The sequence below is a fragment of the Cibotium barometz genome, chromosome 37 (assembly GCF_041138505.1).
Source record: "Cibotium barometz isolate CiBa-2024 chromosome 37, ASM4113850v1, whole genome shotgun sequence".
NCBI lineage: Eukaryota > Viridiplantae > Streptophyta > Polypodiopsida > Cyatheales > Cibotiaceae > Cibotium > Cibotium barometz.
In genome coordinates, this window is record NC_141082.1 from 20,315,556 (window position 1) to 20,339,009 (window position 23,454).

General features: G+C 48.8%; 1 protein-coding gene across 4 annotated transcripts in view; it reads right to left on the bottom strand.

The window, feature by feature from the left end:
• The window catches only part of LOC147617041 (LRR receptor kinase SERK2-like), an 85,162-nt gene extending 62,899 nt beyond the window's left edge, over positions 1–22,263 (bottom strand). Inside the window, exons 1-2 of one of the 4 annotated variants that reach the window (XM_086776668.1) lie at positions 21,867–22,263; positions 21,699–21,778 (exon numbers count right to left, since the gene is read on the bottom strand). In XM_086776668.1, coding sequence (XP_086632794.1) covers positions 21,699–21,778; positions 21,867–21,880 — 94 coding nt within the window. In that variant the 5' untranslated portion in view covers positions 21,881–22,263. Of the gene's footprint in view, positions 1–21,698; positions 21,782–21,866 lie in introns of all 4 variants that reach the window. The other 3 variants (XM_086776667.1, XM_086776669.1, XM_086776670.1) reach the window with 3 other exon arrangements.
• Between the last annotated feature and the right edge of the window lie 1,191 nt (positions 22,264–23,454).

Sequence of the window (23,454 nt, forward strand, 5' to 3'; positions counted from 1 at the left end):
GGGTATCCAGTGGTTTCACATTATTCCAAACTTTCCGCTCATAAGCCACTTGCAGGCTAAGCGAGCAGTCAGGAAAGGCGCACAGTGTGCGATGATTTACATCCAGACAGCCCAGACGGTGGCCAGTGCTTCCGAGAAGTACTCGGTTCTCCATGAAAAGTTCCAGAAGATTTTTCTTCGAGACAGTCTCCCTCCCCAGCTCCCCCCGTCCAGACCGGAGGATCACAAGATTGACCTCCTCCCAGGCTCGGAACCCCCGAGCAAGTTTCCGTATCGCCTTTCTAAGGCAATGGAATCGGAGTTGGACCGCCAACTCCAAGAATTGTTGCAAGCTGGCTTCATCCGCCCCAGCGTGTCGCCATTTGCAGCACCGATCTTGTTTGTCAAGAAGAAAGATGGGTCTTCTCGGTTGTGTGTCGATTATCGTGCACTCAACAAGCTGACTATCAAGAGCAGATTCCCGATGCCTCGAATTGACTATATTCTCGAGAGGCTGAATGGAGCTAAGGTGTTCTCCAAACTGGATTTAAAGAGTGGGTACCACCAGGTACGGATTGTAGAGGGGGACATCCCCAAGACAACCTTCCGTACAGAACGGGCCCACTATGAATTTGTGGTTATGCCATTTGGATTGACGAACGCCCCAGCTACATTTAACCGCATGATGATGCGTATTTTCCGGGAGTTGATTGGAGTGTGTGTGTTCATATTTCTGGACGACATACTCATATTTTCAGCTACAGTTGAGCAGCATGACATTGATGTGGAGAAAGTCCTGAAGTTGCTGGAAAGCAACGAGCTCTATGTCAATGAAAAGAAGTCAAAATTTTATCTGTTCCAGGTACATTACTTGGGATATATAATTAGTGCCAACGGCATTCGACTTGATCCGGCTAAAGTGGCCGAGATTGTTAACTGGGAAGTACCTCAGACTGCTTATGACATTAGATCATTTGTGGGTATATGCCAGGCATATTCCACCCACATTGACAAGTTTTCTGATCTCTCGGCAGACCTCACCGATCTGCTAAAGGGAGTGAAAACAAGAAGGCAAAAGATTCGAATGACTCCACGAGCGTTGGAGGCATTCCAGAACCTCAAGGTGGCTTTGTCAGAAGCGCCTTGTTTAGCCCTTGCCTCGTGGGACGAACCATTTCAAGTGATCACCGATGCGAGTAATATCGCAATTGGAGGTGTATTGCAACAGAATGGTCATCCAGTAGCTTACATGTCTCGTAAGTTACTGCCCGCCGAGAAGAACTACTCAGTCTATGATCGTGAACTCCTAGCAGTTATACAAGCCTTGAAACATTGGAAACATTTCCTGTATGGCCGTGACTTCGAGGTTCGCACTGACCATCAGGCATTGCGCTGGATTCAGACGATGCCAAGTGCACAGTGGAGTGATCGACAACACCGCTGGAGTCAGATATTCCAGCAGTTCGGTGGCATGATTGAGTACCTTCCAGGAAAGGCCAATCCAGTGGCCGATGCTTTGAGCAGGAAGGGACAAGTATCTGCGATTCAGACCACTAGACTTGACCTTGTTGGTACAGGACTAGAAGACATGAAGCACACGTACGCGGATTCCGAGAAATTCGGTACACAGTGGGAACAGGCATTGGATGCCACAGGACCATGCCATTTTCTGATACGCGATGGTTGGCTTTTCTACAAAGGCCGACTGTGTGTCATGAAAACATTCCGGGCAGCTCTTCTCCATGATGCCCATGACGCCATTACAGGTGGTCATAGAGGCATGAATTCGACTCTGGAGAAATTAGAACGGCAATACTATTGGCCAAAGATGAGGCGTGATGTGTTTACATATGTACAACGCTGTGACATTTGTCAAAAGGTGAAAGCTCCTCGTGGAAAGAAAATAGGGTTGTTACAGCCTTTGCCAATTCCTGAGAGTCCTTTCCAGGACATTTCGATGGACTTTGTCACAAATCTGCCTCCCAGTCCGAGTAAGCGTAATACACAGTGTTTAACTATTGTTGATAGGTTCAGCAAATTTGTTATGCTTATTCCTTGCAGGGCTAATGTGACCGCCGAGGATGTTGCCCAGCTATTCATTCGGCATTGGTACCCGATTGGTGGGATTCCTAGGACCATAGTGTCAGACCGAGATGCCAAGTTTACCAGTCATTTTTGGAGGGCATAAACCAGTTGGCCTTTGATGTGCTGAAGTGTTATGTCCACGATCAGCAAGGTAAGTGGGAATCGTTTTTGCCTTTAGTTCAAGCTGTTTTGAATGACTCTTTTTCTTCAGCTATTGGCAGGACTCCATATGAGGCAGCGTTTGGAAGGCCTTTCCAGTCGTTGTTAACCAGGACTTCGTCTTCAGTACCTGAGGCGAACAGAGTGACGGAGTCTTACCAGGAGATCCTAGAGTCCGTTAAAGACAGATTGGCTAAAGCGCAAGAGGCCTACACTCGACAGGCCAATAAAGACCGAAGGGACATGAAGTTTTCGGAAGGAGATTGGGTGTATCTTCGGATTATGAAGCAAAGATTGAAGCAGGTGGGCAAGCGATGCCCAAAGTTGTCTTTCAGGAGCTTCGGACCATTCCCCATCCGGAAAAAGATTAATGAGGTGTCTATGCAGTTAAAGCTACCTCCGAGTTGGACTATGCACGATGTATTCCATGTCAGTTGGTTAAAGCCATATGCAGGTCCACCCCCTTCAGAGGTCAAAGACGAAGCGGAACCAGACATCAGTGATGAAGCAGAAGTAATGGTTCCAGAACAGATCCTTCTGCACCGTTTCAAGCATGGCTCAGGCCGAAGACTACGACAGTTTCTCACGAAGTTTCAGGATCGAGGAACTCATGAAGCGGTATGGCTCGACAAAGAATTTTTCGAAGACTATCCGGCATTATTGACGGATTATTTGGAGGCTATGCAGCTTCCGTCAAGTTAAGCAGAAGGGGATGTCACGTGCATCCCGCACTTCGATGCCATGTAGACATTTCTGTACAGAAGGTGCAGGACCTGGGATGGTGATCTGGTCCCATGTGAGCCCAGTCCGGGACGAGTCAGCCAGGGATCCATCTCAGTCGTCCGAGGTCAGGTGTGCATTGTCCTGCACATGAGTCCAAGGTCAGGTGTGCACTGTCCTGCACATGAAGCAGTGCCAGTCCGCGCTGTGAGTCTCCCTCTGGAATGATGTCAGATGTTCTGTGTATCTGGTTTGCAACCGGATGCCAGGCCTCTGTATGCATGTAGGTTTGCATGTAGAGATGGGGCCAGCCCATAGGGCTACCCCAGTGAGAAGAACTTGCACTTGTAGTGTGGGCATGGGGGAGGTGTAGAACCACCCCCAAGGGGCCAGGAGGGCCCAAGCTTTGCCCACCAGCCATGGCTTGGGCTGGAAGGGCTGGAAGGCCAGCCCTAGGGCTGCTGGACAGGCAGCCGACAGGGTTAGAAACCCTACCCAGCCAGTCGGCCAGGTGTGGGGGGCAGTCCCACACCCATGCGCATGGTGCCCAGCAGCCTGGAATCTGTCCAGCAAGCAGGCGTAGGCTGAACAGCATTAATTAAAGTGTGAAAGCATTTTATTAATTAAAGACCAGTCGTGGAGCTTCCTGAAGCCAGCCGACTGGATGCAAGAGGGAGTATAAATACTCCAGCCCATATTCCATGAATCCATCTCATAATTCACCAAGTGCTCCAAGCAAACAAGGGCCAGGACAGCCAAGAACATTGCTAAAGCAAAGGGGTGAAGGACTGAAGGTCAAGGGCAGGTTTTCCAGCCAAGAAAAGGTCAAGTACTTTGTATTTGTTTTCAGATTTACATCATTCTAATAAAGCAAATACACCATCCGTGGTGGGGGCCCTACAGAGGGTAATTGGGACCCAATACTGTGTCCTCTCCATCTCCCCCTTCTCTCTCTATTTTCTGCACACCGTCTTTCAGTTTGTGCGTTAATTCCGTCGCGAAAAGAGTGCTGATTTCTGAGTTTTGAAGTACCGATCCTTCTCAGAAGCTTCCGCATATTACATATACAAACCATTACCAAGGAGGACACGGTAGAGAGCTTTTCACTTGAGGATGATGATGTGAGTGCTTATATGTGTGGACAAGATGTGGACCATGGGCAAGTTGCTTTGAAGAATGAAGAGGAGCAGGTCATTGTGGACTTCTTGGATGAGCATGTTTATGGTTGTGAGAATGTGATTGATGCTGTGGATGTTTCCTTGTCTGATGAGCCAAGTGATATGGATCTTATGCATGAAGATGAAACCTGGATGGGCATAGACAAGAATGTTATGGATGATTGCTTTGATGTGACTTTGGACAGGAAAGATGATGCTCCCTTGTATGCTTTGATTAGAGGATGGTGTTCACAAGTGGTCTTGAATTTGATGATGAGTGCTGCCATACAACAGGTTAGACAGATGAGTCTATGCATTGTGGATTATCACTTATGTGATGCTTTGAAGCAGGAATCGACCAAAGTTTTAGACAAAGAGGATAGGATGTGTGATGAGGATGTTACAAAGGGGCTTTTAGCTGCTATGGGTGAGAATGATGTGATGATAAAGAAGAAGCTTTCAATGAAAAAGATGGATATATGGTCAAAACAGGTACTCTTGGATGTTAAAGTTGAATGGTGGTCTATGCATTTTGGACATGGTTTGCATGCAGATGTTGAAGGTGCTTATCTTCTCAAGTGGTGGCAGTGTATTGATCAGTCCTTGTTCTTTCAAGAGCCTTTATGCTGGCATGGTGAATTTAAAAGGATGCTCTTTGACCCAGGTGGGTGGATGTGGTATGCTATGATGTTAAGTTGGGTGATACAACTTTGGCCGTTTGATCCAGGAATATGAATGCAAGTTCTTGTTTTCTGCTGAGCATGAATGCTCTAGCAGGCTGGGGGGTTGGCAAAGTATGTCAGGCAAAAATCTGAAAGGTGTTTTGAGTCTGTGTACATATGGGATGCGTGGTGTGTGAATAAACTTTGCCCTGAATGCCCTGGCAAATGTATAGAGCCGGTGGTTTTGCAGTGAGCTGGTACATGCGTGTTGTTTTTTTCGGAGCAGATGCTGGAGATTTGGAAGTTTTTTATTGCAGCAGTATGGTGTGCGGGTAGTTGCCAAATGCAGGGCACCGATGGCAACTGTCATGTTTGGTAAGTTATGATGCGGCCGGTTTTTGTGTGGGCACTTCTTGCATTTATCTGGAAGGTCACGGACGCTGCACATGAACTTGAGGCACAAGGTGATGAAAGCGCATTGGTGGCCATCATTGAAGCTTTAAAAAAAAGAATAAAAGAATATATAATATTACGTGGCCAATAATTAGAATAGCTACGTGGAGGCCTTATTCGCTGCCAGCAGATGTTCAAGAAAGTTGGCGAAGGCGTGGAAGGGGGGTTGCCGTTTGGAGCAGGTCTCTGGGGGGACAAAAAAAGAGAGGTGGCCGCCTCTCTGGCGAAAAGGCTCTCGGGTATGTGAAGGGGGCTTTGGGTGGTTCTGCAAAGAGGAAAAAAGCTAGAGAAGCCGCAGGCTTCTGGGTGCGCAGACAAGGCTGGCTGCAGGCGCCGACCATGGGGGCTCTGGAGTGATCGAAGAGAGACGGGCTCGTGTGGGTGAGCTGCAGGTCGCAAGGTGTGGTAGCCGCCAAGTGCGAGAGTAGAAAAAGCCGCCGTGTACTAGGCGGGTGATCATAGCAGCGTGGAGAGCTCACGACTTAGGGGAACAGCCGCCTTGTGAAAAGAGGAGCCGCCTGGTGTGAAGAGTTGCTGGCGAGTAAGCTGCAGGCTCTAGGGAGCCGTCTCAAGGAGTAGCCGCCTTGTACAAGGGGAGGGCTCTCAGTGGAGCGAGCAGGCGCAAGGGATAGCAGCCGCCTTGTGTAAAGAGAACGCCTGGCTGGGCGCTTGTGCAGACAGACACAGAGGGTAAGGGTCGCCCTGGTGATAGCTGCAAAGGATGAGCATGGAGGCAGCAGCAAGGGCTGGATGCGCTGGCTGGCAAGGGACTGAAGTTGAGGGTGCAAGGGCTGGATGCAAGAGGAGGGTGCTGCGTTGAGCAGTTGATGTTGGTGCTGAAGAGATTGTGCAGAGGCTCTGTGGTTGGCGAAGCTGCTGGTCACGACACACAGAGAGTGAGAGCTGCTGAAGTTGAGGGTTGCTGGTGGGGCGCCTTCTGAAGAGAGAGAAGTGGCTGGTTTTGTGTGGGCGACGACTGCAGGCAGAGAGTGATGCTGACCAGAGAGAGAGCCTAGAGCGCAGTGCAAAGTTGGAGGCCGTCTCAAGTGTCACTGGCACGTAAAGCAGCTGCAGAGGTGGCTGGTAGTGCTGAAGATAGGTGAGAGGGGCCGGTACCATAAGGGTCGAGGGTTGCTGGTGGGGCGCCCTCTGAAGTGAAGCAGAGACCAGGAGACAGAGGCTTGGTTGTCAGACGCAAGGGTGAATTCCCTTGGCAATAAATCCTGGCCAGAGTCCTGGTTTGGTGTAATTGCTGAGTTTCTGCAGTGTGGTTGATGCAGTGTATGTTTTTGCTGAATGATCATCTGTTTATCGTGGTTTTGAGCTGTATTTCTGGTGTGGGTGGGTGGTGAAGTGTGAGAAGTGTTCCAGCCGGTGGCTGGTGGTGCCTCCATTGTGTTTGTATTTTCAAAGTTTGGGAGGTGAAGGGCTATAGAGGCGTGGGTCTTTTTTCTTTTTTTCACCTCACACCGGTACAAACCATCCTTCTGAGCTTGACCTCTGGCAACAACAAGACCAGTAGTTTCATCAATTACCTCAACAACTCGTTTGTTGAAGTAAACACCACGATCGAGTTGGGCAAGCTGGGATACAGAAGAAGGTGAGACCTAAATTAGAGACAAGATAGACATTGTCGAAGGTAGCCTGGTTGGGGCCAGTGTTGGTGTCAAATAAGACAGTGCCAATGGATTTTATGGGCATCATTGTGTTGTTTCCACAACGAGCTTCTCCCTTAACGCGACGTTGAGAGATGAAAATGTCAGCATTGCATGCCATATGGTGAGTAGCACCATTGTCAACTACCCAAGTGACAGGATGACCACAGGGAAGAGTTGTATGGGCCTCAATGATGGGCACAAAGGGATTGTCAAGTAACTAACAAATCTGAATGAGGGCAGAGGCTTTTCCCTGCGGGATGGCCTTTGTTTCTTCTTTTTTCTAGAGTAGTGGCTAGAATCAACCTTAAGTGTGACCCAAGCAATATTGGCCGAGGGGCCGCGATGAGGTGTAAGGGAAGACCAGTCAGACATCTCTTCAGGAGTGGTGAAAGAAACTGACTGGGAAGGTGGGGCTTGAGCAACCTGACTATTAGCTCGGCACTGGGAGGAACACGGCCAAGTAGAACCATTTCTTGTTGTTGGGTCCTTGGAGGGGAGCTTGGCAGAGTAGGTGCTGGATTGCTACCCCCTCTGGATCACCAATTTGGGGCATTGCTACCACCTTGGTTGTTTTGGCTGGTGGAGGTAATGGGGATGGAGTTGTTGCCTCTATTTTCCTTGATTTCCTAAGTTGTTGTTCCCTTTCCCTTCTTGTCCTTTTTGAGTAGAGGTTGTATTGGACACAAGGGCCCCCTCTTGAGTGGAGGAAGAGGATGACTTCTGGCTGTGGGCATATATCCTCCTCTGGAAGTAACGGCTGATGAGCTCGGAGAAGAAAAACCATATGCCAAGGGATAGAGGGTGAGTGGGTAAAAGTAGGCTGCTCGTCTCCCAATGAAAGACCTCGAACAGGGCTCTCCAGTGAATGAGGAGTCCCATCCTCCGTGTGATCTGTATCAGAATAAGGAGAGTCAATATCTGGTATGAAAGGCTGATCCTTCGGAATCAAGGGTAGACAATCCATGCTGTGTACTTTCGAGGTCTTCAATCCCTTTGCTCACAATAGCTCTAATACCATGTGAGGGCAAAAGAGACCAAAGGACCAAATATATGAAAGATCAGAGTAAAACACACAACATGCAATGGTGATATGTATATAAAAGATGAAGTCCAGTACAGGAGCTCTATGTGAGACTCCAAATGAGCAAAGAAAGCTGCTGTCCCAAAAACGCAGACATCAATCCCGATGTAAGCCTGATGTGAGTGCCTAGAAGTAAGCACTGATGTATCTCTGAAATACAGCTGAGATGTAAGAGCTGATGTAGGCGCTTATGAGCTAATCACTGCTGATGAAAAACGCAGAACTGTGCTATGGTGAAAAAACGCAGGTGTATGCACTATGGACCAGCAGCAGCAGTATGTGAAAAATGCTGAAGAAGAACCGCAGAAGAGCACGTTCAAATCAGCAGCAGTAGTGATGGGTTTCGCCAGTTTGTAAGCGACCTGTTCCAACGCTTTGTAGGCGACCTATTCCAACGCCAGCGAAAGGTACTGAAGCACGCTGTGGTGCTTTAGCCGAGCTTTTGAGGACAGATTTGCAACCAACCTACTCTAAGGTTGGGATCACCTCAGAGCTTTTTTTTTTGGGGGGGGGGGGGGGGGGGGGGGCCACAGTGCACCAGATGGATCTTCACAGAGATGCAAGCCTGCGGCTTTAGCCCAGCTTTTGAGGACAGATTTGCAGCCAACCTACTCTGAGCTTGGGATCACCTCAAGCCTGCCCTTCAGCAGTCATCTCCGATAGCCTCAGAGGAGCATCTTCGGCAGCCCCTAATCTGAACCCCTTGATCAATCTACCCAATGGCCACATGTTGGGGAGCCTACCATTTCATGGGGCACTATCGCTTGGGCCATTGAGGCTAACCTAGTCATGGCCTACGAGGAGGAAGCTAGGGGGCTAGCCCTTTAGGTGTCTCACCTTCGCATTTCAGCAGTATCAATCCTAGCCCCATCCACTGATCGTTGGACTCCAGGTTCGTGCCAGAGATGGGAGATCTATAGCAACATTGCAGCTTGGCACATCTGGTGAGCTAGATGCAACGAAGCCATCGAAGGCACCCACACTCCGCCTACAGAGTCCATCAGGAGCATTTGGCTTGATATCATTCATACCCTCCGCGGCCAACGGGGAAAGATGCAGGGTGGCTCTGAGCGCATGCGGAAGCGGCGGGAAGCCTTCTTGAGGCTCTAGCAGCCTGGCCCTTTCCTCACAGATAGAGGTGGTGAGCCCACTTGGCACTACAGACCACTTGGTGGTTATTCCCTCCCCCTCCCCTTGTATGAGATAGCCTTCTCCTCATAGAGTGGCTAGCCAGAGCAGAAGAGCATCTTTCTCCACCCCTTGAGTTCTTGATCCTCACTCGGCTCATGGAGGTGAGGTTGAGGTTGTTTCTAGCCCTTCGAGGTTGTATCTAGCCCTTCGTGGCTGTTTTCTAATAACTAATGGAAGGATCTTTTTCTCCCAAAAAAAATTCCCGTCCTGAAATGCTACCCAGATCCAGGCTTCTATTATCTCCCTTGAGGAGTTAACACAGCATCACCGTGCATTATATGAATTGCAGGTACAAGAGGTAGAGCTTTGAACACAGGCAGCAGCACGCACTGCCGCACTAGACGATCGACGACACCTGGAGCATGAGCAATACCTTGCACTTCTCGACACAAGGTCAGTACCCATGGCTTCTTCGACTCACCTTCACAAGACAATGAATTTTAGTAAGTATACAGTGTGAGGTTGCTGGGTGATGACCTCTATAACACCACCGGCAGGCACACAAGAAGAAAACGTTGATAGGTTTTTTTGTGGCCAAGGTGATATGCTCCATGAAGATGCTCACCCCAACCCCAAGAAAAGAAAAAATGCATTGGGTATGATCAAAAACATAGGATCTTGCATGGGTAGCTGCGCATTGGTAACTCCATGTAATAAGTTGATGTTAGGACTGTTGCATGGTGACTAGCCGACAAGATTGGGTAGGGTAGGTGAGAATATGCATGGAGATAGAGCATAGTTCCGCAAGGAGGGGTGTGTGTGAGCGAGTTTTTTGGGTGAGAGCATTGGGGAGAGGATTGGTGTGAAAGAAGTGATTGCTAAGAGAGCGAGTTCTGTTTTGGTGACATTGCCGTGAAGCTGGTTATCTAAGGGTTTGTTCTGTGTGAAAGGCAACGTGGGATTTGTGAGAAGAGACTAAGATCTGTCCAGAGTAGGGAATTGCAAGAGTGGGAGAGGGTTTGTGGGAGATTGTGCCCCAGAACCTCTCATAGTGCAATATTGTTGCTAGAACTAGGACCAAACTTTAGGATTGCTCAAGCATCTCCCCGTTGTATTAGCCAGTGAAGCCTGCAGACAATTGCTGCACATTATATAGTTGTTGATGATCTTGTGGAGTTTGGGAATACATGTTTGGGTTTCTTTGTGGTCATTTATGTAAGAGTTTCTTATGATCTATTGCTTGTTTCATTCATCAGCTCAAGACTGAGGGTTTGTTACATGTTGCACCATCGTCTTTGAGTACACAGAGTTTCAAGTTGCATGGTATTAAAGACTTCTTCTTTGTTTTGTTTCAACTCTGTGTTACATGGATGGAGTTCTCTTGGTGAAAAGGCTGCAGGTGGAGAGTTAACTCTTGTTGAGTTTATGTTGGGCCAGTCAGCTTGAGTAAGGGTTGATTCTGAGTTAGCAAAGCATCAGAAAGGTCAACAAGATGTGTTGGGATCTTATTTTCATCTATTTGAGTTGAAAGGGAGTGATTCTGAGGTACAGCTGACAGTTTTGGATCTGTTTGAAGACAACTGTTAGAAGACTTGGTTATCTTACAAGGTGTCTGTGTCAGTAGTCTGACACTAGTGGTCAACTGATAGTTTCTGAGGATTGGTTCAGGTTGTGTTTAAGTGTTTTGAGGTCCCTGTGGTGTTAGCTGACTCAAAGGAAAGATTTTGTGTCAGCCACATCGATCAGGCTTGTTGGGTGGAAATAGTCCTTTCGGAGGCAACTGTGGGCTTGTAATAGTCAGCAGAGAGCTTGGCAGGTGATATTTGGTTATGTTGAGTGACATCTAAGGGTCTGTAGCTGTCAGAGGGCATTTTGGGAAGTTTCAGATTAACTGTAGATTTCGAAGGCAGAAGGTTCTGTGGCAAAATTCGAAGGTAGAACTCTGTAGGAGGAAGGTGAAGGAAGGGTCAAAGGAGAGTCGGCAGGACAGTTAAGTAGGTCTAGGGAGTGTGTTTATAAGTCTGCGGACGCTGGAGGATCGAAGCGGATACTACAGGATCAATTTTGGACTGGAGTAAGCCATCCGATTTCAGAAGCAGAAGATAGACAAAAATTGACCTGTCTGTGGCAACCAGGAGAGTTTATGGTTAGACGGTGGTCAACTGAGGGCCGCTGCTTAGTTTCTAAGGGGTTATAAGACAAGGATTTAGAGCTGCCTGACAGTGGAGGACACTTTGGGACTCTGGAGAGCAGAATTTTGACAGGATACAAAGAGAGGACTTCGGAGGTAGAAACTGAGCACTTCTATATCAGCTTGATGTCAGCTATGGTTAGGAGAGGCTGTTAGGTGGTAGGTCATAGTGATTGGAAGTAGGAGCTGACCTTCGAGGACATTCTGAGTTAACTGCTAGATTGATTTGGGAGGTTGGGAGGGTATTGAAGTATCCAATTGGAGTAGTTGAGGACCAAGGGATTGTGGCTGGGTGTTCCAGTGCCTTCTATTGTTATTGTTGGGCTGTGGTGTTTGTAATAGACTTCTCTCACGGCGGTGTACTTCAGACGAGGCTACAGAGGCAATATCTCGTAAAGCCATCAACGTTAAGGGATCAGAACTGGGGGACACTAAGATCCCAATTCCAGGGGCACCAATCAACTTTGCTGCTATCCTGCTGACACAATCGGACACCTATACACGCTCCAATCTGACCCAGCTGACTCCTCCAATTGTCCTTCCAAGTCAGCACTGACCTCCAGCACCTCTGATTTTCTACCTATATAGCCAAACTGACCTCCTCTGACAACCAGCTGACCTGAATCCTCCTCAGTTGCTGACACATAGCTAGCTGTAAACGGAATCAGATGGCTGATGCTGACCCAAGTCCGAAATGAGTCCTCCAAGCTCTTCTATAATCCTCCAACATCAGCTAACCTTAGATCCACAACCCCAGAGGCTTACCAAACAGTTTGATGACCCTCTGCTGACACCTGCCTGACTAAATCTGACTGAAACCGACTCAACTAACCGCAACAGACCTAGCTGATTCAGCTGACTCAACTATATCAGATTCTTTCTCTCACTTGTCTACCGACTCTCCCCAACTCTCAGGCTGCTCAAATCTCAACAAGATATCACACTATAGGCTCTCTGCTCACTGCAGCTGGCACACAGCTGACTCTGGATCACCATTCAACTCACTAACCCATCTCACTACTGACAACTGAGAATCCTCTGACTGTCAGACCAGACTCACAAACACTTCCCCCAAACCCAGACAAGCCAAACCAAGCCTTCTACACCTTCAGCTGACTATTTATGAGGCTCAGCTGACCTTATCTGACTCTGTATTCCCTCTCATATGATTCTGACTGAGTCAACACTAACTCAGCACCAGCACCCCAGACCTCAAATTGACACACACAGAGGTTCAATCTCCATGAACTCTATCAAAACTACACCTTTACCACAACTAAAACATCAAATCAAAACACTTTGCATCCATTCACAACAAACACAATCCGAACTCTCTGTCATCAACAAATAGATAAAAACACTAATGTCTCAACATCCTTAAGACATAGGCTCACACATATCAGAAGAAAACATTAAAAAACTTTTGGAGTCCTCCACAGATAGACCTCTGTAACACAACGTCAAACTCTCTGAATCCACTGCCACAAGTGGCATATCTTTCCCAAACACATACAAATCAGCACTCAGCTAACACTCAACAACAACAGTTGAGCAGATATTGAACTGAGTCAACTCCCTAACAGAGATGCTACTCAGAGATCCTACGGCACACACATCCTAGGCAACTCTCTGGTCTTCAGCACTCTCTTTGCTCTAACCCAAACAAATCTTCTCACACTGCGCTGGTTTTCTCTTCTGCAATCTTCAAAAACTGCAAGAACTCTAACCTGCAAACTTCAATCAAAGAAAGCTGACCTACAGGACCTCTCCACTGCAGTCGCTCCAACTCTCTTTCCTCTCCCTGGTGGTCTCTCTAGCTTCACACTCGAAGAACCACTACCTCTTGAAGAGTCTCTCTTGTGGTCACACCCACCACTTCTCCCTTCGTAAACTTCCCAATTCTCCCTCTTCAACCCGTCGCCACCTTGCTTCTTCCAGAACGTAGCACCGCCCGGTTCCTTCGTTCGCCCATACTGTTTCTTTTTTCATCTTGCACCTATGCCTTTACACTTGGTTGCCACACGTCGCTTTTATCATCAAGGATCGACTACACATCATTATATACACACTACATCTACCTATACACAATGCTTGGATTGGGCTAGGGATTTCCCTCACAACAGTAAACTTGTCATGTGCAAGCATTGCCATGGACATTCTCTGGAGCTAGTCCAGAAGGGGCAGCCAGAAAAAGATGATTAGAACCAGGTTTTGGAGCATGAAGAGCAGTTTTGGCCAGTGTTGGACTTGGAGCAGGGCATGGAAGACATGGAAGATGATGTCCGCTGCATGAAAGGGACTGACAGCTGTACACAGAGGCTGTCGGCTGTACTAGAAGGAAGGCGGCTGCAGGCGCATCCATAGATAGGATTATGACCAGTCGGCTGGCCGTCGGCCAGCACTCCAATGGTCCAAGATGCCTATAAATATGCAATTGTGCTCATTGATAGAGGCATTCACTCCACTAGGGAGTGGGTCCTTAGTGTAGGACTGTTATGGGTGATTACACATTTTCATGGAGGCAGCCCATGGCTGTAGACTTACGGTACCTAGTTTAGCAGAGGGGGATGTCATGTGCAAGCATTGCCATGGACATTCTCTGGAGCTAGTCCAGAAGGGGCAGCCAGAAAAAAGATGATTAGAACCAGGTTTTGGAGCATGAAGAGCAGTTTTGGCCAATGTTGGACTTGGAGCAGGGCATGGAAGACATGGAAGACTCTTCTCTATACACAAGATCCCGAGAAAACTGAATGAATAAGTGGTGGGGGCAAGGGGCCTATATATATGCCCTTGGGAGAGCAATCGGCCAGCATAAAAGATGCCCACGACTGCATAAATGCAGTCGGCCAGCAACAGAAGTGTCCACGACTGAGTGAATGCAGTCGGCCAATAGTCCAGTAGCCCACGCATTACCTGTGTGCAGTCGGCCAGCCACAGGACTGCTGTTGGGACAGTCGGCCAGCCCTGGAGTGCTCCTGCCATCCTCTGGCAACCCTCCCCACCACTAGAAAAAATGGAAAAAAATAGGGAAAAATACGGGGAGCGTGGAAAAATGATAAAACACCTTATACAGGGCGGGCACACCCACAACAGAGGCCCTGGTGTATAAATATAGATAGGAGATGACTTCTAACACCCCCTCTCAGCTCCTGGCTGTGAAACCAACCCAAGGGAGCTAGAGTACCGCCTGAGCGTAGCCTGAGGTAGAGACTTCGTGAAGAGGTCCGCCGCATTGTCCTCCGCCGAACAATAAAGTAGCAAGATGTCACCAGCCAAGATCTTCTCACGTACAAAGTGATACTGTATCTCTATATGCTTGGTCCGGGCATGGAAAACCGGGTTCCGAGCAATAGCTTTACAACTCTGGTTATCGCACTGGATGACTGTAGGCTCCCTCTGTGGAAACCCAATCTCGCCTAGCAGCCTCCGCAGCCATACAACCTCACAAGCAGCACCACAAGCAGCCCGATACTCTGCCTCTGTCGAAGAAAGGGCAATAGTTGGCTGCCTCTTGCTGCTCCATGAAACTGCTCCTGAGCCGAGGGTAAAACTGTATCCTGAAGTAGATCTCCTCGTGTCTGGATCTCCTCCCCAATCTGAGTCACTCCAACCTTGGAGCCTGACTCCATTCCCTCCTGTGTAAAAGAGTCCCAGATCCTTCGTACTCTACAGATACCGCAAGATCCGCAATCCTGCGTCCCAATGAGACTTCAATGGCGTCTCCATAAAAGAGCTCAACAGCCCCACGGAGAAGCTCAAGTCCAATCTGGTGTTCAGCAACCAGATCAATGAACCAACCAACTTCCTGTACTGCGAGGCATCAACTGGCTCACAAGGATCAGTAACGGTTAACTTTGTGTTCGGGTCCATCGGCGAAGTAATAGGTTTGCAGTTCTCCATCCCAAAGGCCTCAAGCAACTCATGAACATACCGCTGCTGAGAGACGAAAAACCCCCTCTGGGTCTACCAGATCTCCAATCCCAAAAAGAAGTGGAGTAAGCCTAAGTCGGTCATCTCAAACTCCTTTGACAAGGCAGCCTTCGTCACTCCAATGTGCTCCACATGACGGCCGGTGAGAATGAGATCATCCACATAAAGGATGATAAGCGTGACCATGCCGCATTCCCGAAAGAGATACAGGTTCGGATCTACAATCGATCTCTGAAATCCAGTCCGAATAAAGAAGGAATCAATCTTCTGATTCCAAGCCCTGGGAGCCTGCTTAAGACCATACAAGGCCTTACGTAGCCTGTAAACCATCCCTTCCAATCCTGGAACAATAAAGCCTGGAGGCTGCTCAACGTACACCTCCTCTTGCAGGTCACCATTAAGGAACGCAGATTTTACATCCATTTGATACACGGGCCACCTCTGAGAAGAAGCAAGGGCTAGAACGGTCCGAATCATGGACATCCGCGCTGTCGGTGCAAAGGTATCCTCGTAGTCGATGCCTGGCCGCTGAGCATAACCTTTAGCCACAAGCCTAGCTTTGTGTTTGTCCACCGACCCATCAGACGCATATTTGGTCTTAAAGACCCATTTGACACCAATGACAGACCGCTTCGACGGCCTCGGTACCAACTCCCAAGTCTGGTTCTTCTCGATGGCATCAAGTTCCACCTGCATGGCTTTCCTCCAAGTATCCTGTGAAAGGGCTTCCTTTACGGAAGTGGGCTCTTTATCCCGCATGATACGAGACATCAAAGCATAGTTCACCTGAAGAAGCTCCGCTGTGTTGCTTTTATCTCGGACTCTATGTGATCTTCGAGGGCCGTCCTCTGTGGTCCACTCGGAGGGTAGCTCCGTGACACCTGACTCCCAAAGGGTGTCTAACAACCACCTAGGTACTCGAACAGATCGTGGAGCCTCCTGTGGTCGCGGGGGCTCAACTCCAGCTGCGGGCTCAACCTCCTGTGATGACTGAGGTGGATCAACTGGAATGATGGACTGGGAATCATCATTAGACTCCTCTGGATCTCCAAGAAGTGGCGGCTCCTCGACAGTGGATGCTGGAACATGCTCGTCAAAGACCACATCCCGGCTGACAACAATCTCGTTCCTGTCTGGATCATACAACCTGTATCCCTTGAAAAGAGAGAGATACCCCACAAATACCAGCTTGCGGGACTTGGAGTCAAGCTTCCCCCTCTGCTTCTTCGGAATATGTACATACACATCACTCCCAAAGACACGGAAGTGCGAGACATCAGGTTTCCTACCAAAGTATGCCTCAAATGGAGTCATATGGGGTACTGAAGTCGTCGAAGATCGGTTAATGGTATGGACAGCCGTTGCCACAGCCTCACCCCAAAGTGGACGAGGAAGATCACGATGCTCCAGCATAGTCCTCGCCATCTCCACCACAGTCCTGTTCTTGCGTTCAACAACTCCATTCTCCGAAGGCGATCCAGTATTGGCCAGTTCCCTTTTGATGCCATGATTTGCACAAAATCTGAAAAATACAGTCGAGGAGAATTCACCTCCTTTATCAGCCCTGAGAGTCTTAACCTGAAATCCAGACTCTTTCTCCACCATCACGTGCCAATCCTTGAACCGTGCAAAAGCTTGGTCCCACGTGAATCTGGTACAATCATCAACAAGCAGCATGAAATAGAGAGATCCTCCCAAAGATGGTATCTGCTGAGGTCCACACAAGTCAGTGTGAATCAACTCCAATGGTTTCGAAGCCCGCCTGGAAGCCTGCTTCGGAAAGGATTCCCTGTGCTGCTTACCACGTATGCAAGAACTGCAGCGCCCTTGCCTACTACCAACATCTAGCAAGCCAACCACCATCTGGTCCCGGAAGGCGCGCCTCAAAGCATCCACATTTAAGTGGCCAAAACGAAAGTGCCACAAATCTCCGACCTGAGAACCTGTCAATGTGGAGAGTGCAGAGAGCTTGTAGATACCATTCTCCACACTGCCTTCCCAAACAACCTGGCCAGTCTCACAGTCCCTTAGAGCAACTAAATGCTCCTCAAATTCCACCCGAAAGCCAGTCTTGCATACCTCATGCACTGACAGAAGATGAAAACCCAGAGCAGGGACATAAAGAACACGGGAAGCATGCTTGCCCCCCTTGCCGTCGGGAATAATCTCCATCTGGCCCTCACTATGTATCGGAATAGTGGAGTTATCGCCAATAAAGATGCGACCTGACTGCCGTTTCAGATCCAGAAAGAAGTCACGGGATGGAGTCATGTGCCTGGAAGCACCACTATCGAGAATCCATTCCCAAGTATCCTTCGCGGTGAAGCCAACTGCCTCCTCGCTCGAAGATGATGAAGCATCGGAGTCCACAATCTCTAAGTGCACAAATGCCGGAGTCTTTGCAGCTGAGGCTGAAGAATCAGCACTCTTCCCTGTCCGCTTAGGGCACTTCCTCCAGTAGTGGCCTTTCTCGCCACAATCATTACAAGATCTTTCAGCCTTCAGCTTCTCTCGTTCTGAATCAGGCTTCTTCTCAGAAGACTTCTCCAGTGAAGCCTTCCCTTTGTCCTTGTTGTTATTCTGGCCTTTCGACCGTTGGCCAGTTAAGGCCTCCGAACCTCCGCTGTGAGGAGGGTTCGTGAAACGTTCCTCCTGGTCCAAGACCATTGGCACAAGCTCCTCCCACATTATGGTGCTGAGCCTGCCACTCGTAATCAACGAGGAATAGAAAGCAGAATACTGAGCCGGCAAGTGGGAAAGCAAAGTGATGGCCATGTCTTCAGATGATATCTCTTTCCCAGCTTGTAGGACTTCCTGCTGAAGGGCCTGCAGCTTATTGATGTGTTCCCGCATCGTCGAGGACTTTGCAGGGTTCATAACCCGCATATGCACTTCCAAGGAGATCCGTTTCATGGGTGATGCCCTGTTATACAAAGAAGCCAAGTGCTCCCATATGCCTCTCGCCAGCATCATGTGCTTCACATGATTGATCACTTGTGGTGTGCAGTTGAGGAAAATAAATGACCGGACCCTGGCATTGACACGATCCCACATGTGTGCCTGTGCCTCGCGGTCCTTCCTCGTCGACAGTAACTCCCCTTCCCCAGCTTCCGGCCGTGGAACCCCGATGATGATAAAATCAGCAAGGTCATATGACTCCAGCACCGACTCCATCATGACCTTCCAGATGCCGTAATTGGACCCGTCCAACTGACGATCCACTGGGAACGTGGGGAGAGTCGGAATCTTCACGTGCTTCTCAACCATCTCTACCAGTGGGACCAATTTGTCACTAACCTCAAGAAGTGGTTTCTACCGCCTCATTATCTTGAGCAACTCGAGGATAATTTTTGGGGATTGCGCCAGAACACGCTACCTATCCTCCAATTTGCAAATAAAGTCTTTGACCTGGCTTTACAGTTGCAGAAATCAAACGCAGACAAAAGAGGTCAACTCCTCTGTGGTTTGGACACGCAAATCCAATGGGATATGCGCATGTTCTAACCAGAGACTTTTGATTGAGCACTCTCGCTTGCGGAGAGTGCCAAGATAAAGTATAACAACCGAAAACCAAAGACCTCCCAGCCCGGAGTAGCCAAGGCAGCGATTGCCTCTAGCAAGGGCCAAAACTAGACCCAATCAGGATCTACCCTAGAAGCCTCTGGCTCCAAGAACTCAAACAACGGACCTCGCCTTACTCAAGACCAAAAGGCTCTGGCCAGTAAGACACATGGTAAGCTTAGTTCCGAAGAGAATAAATTGTACAAGGAGAGGTGCCGTCAAAGCCATACGCACCAAATGGAGCTGAAAATATATATGAACCTGCTACTGCCAATATGGTAGCCATCTCACGAGTCCAATTGGTGACAACTTCTCCATCCATCTTCCCATTGAACTTGGGAGGCTTCAAAAGCTTCAATAATTAAGCTCATCGAGCGGAAACTGCCAAAGAATCTGGTGACGAGGGACTCTACGGGCGAAAATATCATCGATGACATGAATGGCATCTCTTGCCGACTATAGTGTAGAATGATGATTGCCGGACTAGGAGCGAAGCTCATCCAATACATCCTTGCTTGCATCCAAAGGAGAAAAAATTCCTCCTCCATAACGTTTTGTCACTTCATCCACAAAATCGTCCAACACTTGCTCCCAAACACGAGCCCATGTAGATTCCAAGTCCGGAATGCTAGGTGCTCGAGGTGCCAACTCCATCCTGTCGAAACGGGAAAATACAACCTCCATTTTAGCTACCTGCGTGTCCTATTGAGAAGCAAATCAATGACTTGTGAATCCATTATAAATATCAAGTTATCAAGGGCCAAGGGAGGGATTTCAGCCCTGTGCGATGAGGTAAGGGTTTGGTGGGGCAAGGAAGCACAATATACCCTATTAACCTAGGTGCAATGAAATATTCACTTTCCCCAAACCCGAACTTGCGCACTCTTGGAATCTAAGTGCTCTACCCTATCCAAGTAGTCAACGCACACAAGTGCCAGAAAAGAAAATAAAATTGCAGGTTCCCTAGGCTCTAATACCAACTGTAGGACACTTGTACATATGTTCCAGGGATAGAAAGAAGAATGTAGCGGAATCACACATATAGGACACACAAGAGTCCTAAACTATTGCTCTGTATTATGTACAAGAAAGAAGTAATAACTACTGAAATTCATGTACAAGATGTGGCTGAGAACAAATCACATCCCTATGACTATTGTACACTCATGGCTAGCACTTCACCTCTCTAGAAACGCTCTAGGAAGTCCAACACAAAGGAAAGCAATATGACAATTTGGCTACCAACGAATATATATGCACCTATACCCGACTGCTACATCACCACAACCACGTGGCAATGCCATGTGTCATCTGCGGTATCTGACTCTTATCAGCTGCTATCTGAGGTCCGGCTGTGCCCTGCATACTCGTAGTGTGTGTCACACACCTGGCCAAAGCCTGCCCTCGACGTCAAGTCGGAAGAGTTCCCCCTTCAGGCCTGCACCCAAACGTGTTCCAAGTACCGCCAACAGGAGTGGAAGCAGCCCCGCCCCTCTCCTCAACCAGATGGATAGGTGCTTGGCTAGACAGACCCGGCATCCCACCACCAGTCTCCCCAGCAACAGGCCCGGCACTCATAGGACACATGCTACTGGCATCCAGCCCAGTGGCCCCGACACTGGAATCATCCCCCCAGGTTGGGCAGCAGCAGCCAATGGGTCGGGCTGGTGGACCCCCCAGGCAACGGTACCTATCGGTAACCATTATGAGCATTTACCGCATGACCAAGACCTCAATGGCGAGGCAGCCCCACCCACCCTGTAGGAGGTTCAAGATTCATCTCTCCAGATGCCACTCTCCCCCGAGGTTGTTGATCAGGCATTCCAATTTCCCCCCTCCCTTACAACCATTTCCTGGGTCTTCAGATCCTCCACCCCCCCCCCCTCCCCTGCTATTGAGAACCCCCTCTCCTCGCATGCCCCACACCCCGCCTCTAGCTGCCTGAGTACCCCCCCGGGCCAGGCACGCATCATGAGAGAGCCACTGGATCACAACTTCTGCATGTTGCAGTAGCAGTACCCCTTACCCCAACCTATCGCTACCTCTATTGTGATGGATGGAGCCCCAAGTATGCATACAGGAGGGCGAGAGCAGAGTGGGTCTACATGGAAGGCCGGATCAGCACTCAACTAGCTCACCTTCGGGTGCGGACAGATAATGACTATTCCCCCTCCAAACCGTCCCCAAAGACCTTCCGTGCTGAGGGTGCACCGGGCAGGTCTCATTCAGCCCATCTGTAGCAGCCATGCGGATAGTTTCCACAAACATTCACAGGATGGGCAGGTCCCGTTTTCATTGCCAAAAAGGGGTCCTTTCGCAGGTGTTACAGAGAGCCATCATAGGAGGATCAGTGGACATTCTTTTCCTACAGGAGCATCACCTCTCCACAGGACATGCACGTAGAAGCAGGAAAGTCTTGCGAGGCTGTAGCCACACCTTCTGCGAAAGTGACAAAAATTTGCACGAGACACATCCTCAATGACTATGCACCAGCTCATCTTGCATACACCTTCCACGAAATGTGTGGGACGAGAGTGGCTAGGAATACCTTGCCTGCTGTTCCCTGGAATGACATAGCATACCAACCTGCCAGCCTCCCCCAATCCGAACAGAAACTGTTAAGGCTAGGCTGTTCCCTCCATCAACAGCCAGACGAATGATAGGACTTGTGGTCTCAATTGCATCCTTGTGATTCAGCTGTGTGTTTTTTAATCATGTGCCTGATTTTCTAGCTGGACTAGGTTTCTGAACCATCCCTGAATAGACGTCCTTTTCTTCTTTTCCTTCTATCTCAGGGAATAGCCTTGCCTGCGGTTCCCTAAAATGATATAGCCTGTTGTAAAGGGAAGGCACAATTGGTGCATGCATATACCATTCTGCAATTAGAACTTTAAGAAAGAATTGAGGTACTGTGTGTTAGAGAAGGCGTACCCTCATCATTGGATGGAGCTGTTAAAAGCCATGAGGAATGAAGCAGCGTCATGGCAAGCAATTGCAAGCAGGAGACCCTACTACTTGAAGCATGAAAACAAGAATTACACACAGTTAGACTTCGGAAGCTAATTGTGTGCCGATAAGCAAAGCCAACGAGCACTCTACCTTGTGAGAGCCATCTCAGCTCCGAACAAGTTGCAGCAGAGCACTGAGCTTCATGAAGAAATCCGGCATCTTTCTTCTGCAGAGCGACCTTCGCAGGACAGGAACGGTAAAGGTTGAAGCTTCCGGAGCAACTGTGAAGCTTCCATGAGCTCAACAACACTGCTGAGAAGAAGAGGAAACCCTAATAAAACACAGTCCCAGTGTCAAGCATAAAAAAGTGTGTAGATAATGCGCACAGATCTCAGCTAACCCATGTCCGAACGTCAAAACAAGTAATAAACGTTTGGTCTCATTAATTAACGGATTGTGAACCTTAGAAAGTGGGAATTTCACTAGCCTTTTACGTTTTGAAAATAGGTGGTGTTCTACAAGATTTCATAGGCTATACTTTGCTTGCAAGGATGCTTTTATTTCTCGAGCCATATATAAGGAAGAGCCCCTCTATTAATTAATTAATGGAGGACCTGAATTTAATCATTGTGCTACTCCAAGGTTCAAACGTGAGGGTTTCAATGTGCATTGCACGCTCTCTGCAACGTTTTCACAAGTCTCTCTCATCGAAGACTCTCACCCATCTCTCTCTCTCTCTCTCTCTCTCTCTCTCTCTCTCTCTCTCTCTCTCTCTCTCGGCATGGAGGGTGGACAAAGACACCACCAAGGAATGCGCACTCATCCTCAAGTTTGCGGGGTTGGGGCGAGGCAAGCATTCCTTACCAAAAGGCAGGCACTAAAAGGAGAGAAGACTTACCTCGAAGACAATCTCACACTAGCACAGGTGGCACACACGAGGGAGTGCATGCCATGCATCTTGGATGCACGGAAGGTAGGGAAATGGGCAGTGTACAGAGATGGGAGGGTGATCATCATCGAGCGACGTGCCCAATGACGGTGCGAGACCCATGAGACCAAGCTAGAGATTGCGGTTTGGAACTGCAATGGCACCTTGAGGACAGATGCAGGTCTGTTTGAGGAGACATTTAAAGGGAGAGACTTGGTCTTATACACAGAGACATGCCAGGGGAGTCGACTTCCAAAGTGAGAGGATACAAATGGGAATCTATTCACCGCCCACAGCCATGCACAATAAGGGGTACCCAAGGGTCGGGAGGGGTGGCTTTACTATACATGGAGGAGCCTCAACATGTGATACAGGTGGTCGGGTGGGATAAGGCTACACGGTTTTTGTGGGTGAGGTTCCAGACAGAGAGGGTCTGGGACATTTACCCTACAATGTGCTACTTTCCCTCCTTCACTTCTAAATATGCCACCCATGGAGAGTCCATGTACCTGCCCCTTTATGATGACATTATGAAGTTTTCCAGTCTAGGGGACATCCTCCTGGCTAGAGACTTCAATGCTGCCTGCACCGCATGTGCACATGTACCCTTATTTGAGATAGATGATCCCATGTACCAGGAGATTGACACGGTGGGCACGGATCTAGGGAGCAGACATCACAAGATATAGTAGCCCCCCGCACAGACTATGGAGAGTATCTCTTAGCCCTCAGCAGGGCCATAGATGGCCTAGCCAAATGGCCTGGATCCAACTCCTTCACCTCCCACCCCTTCAGACATGGAGCCAATAC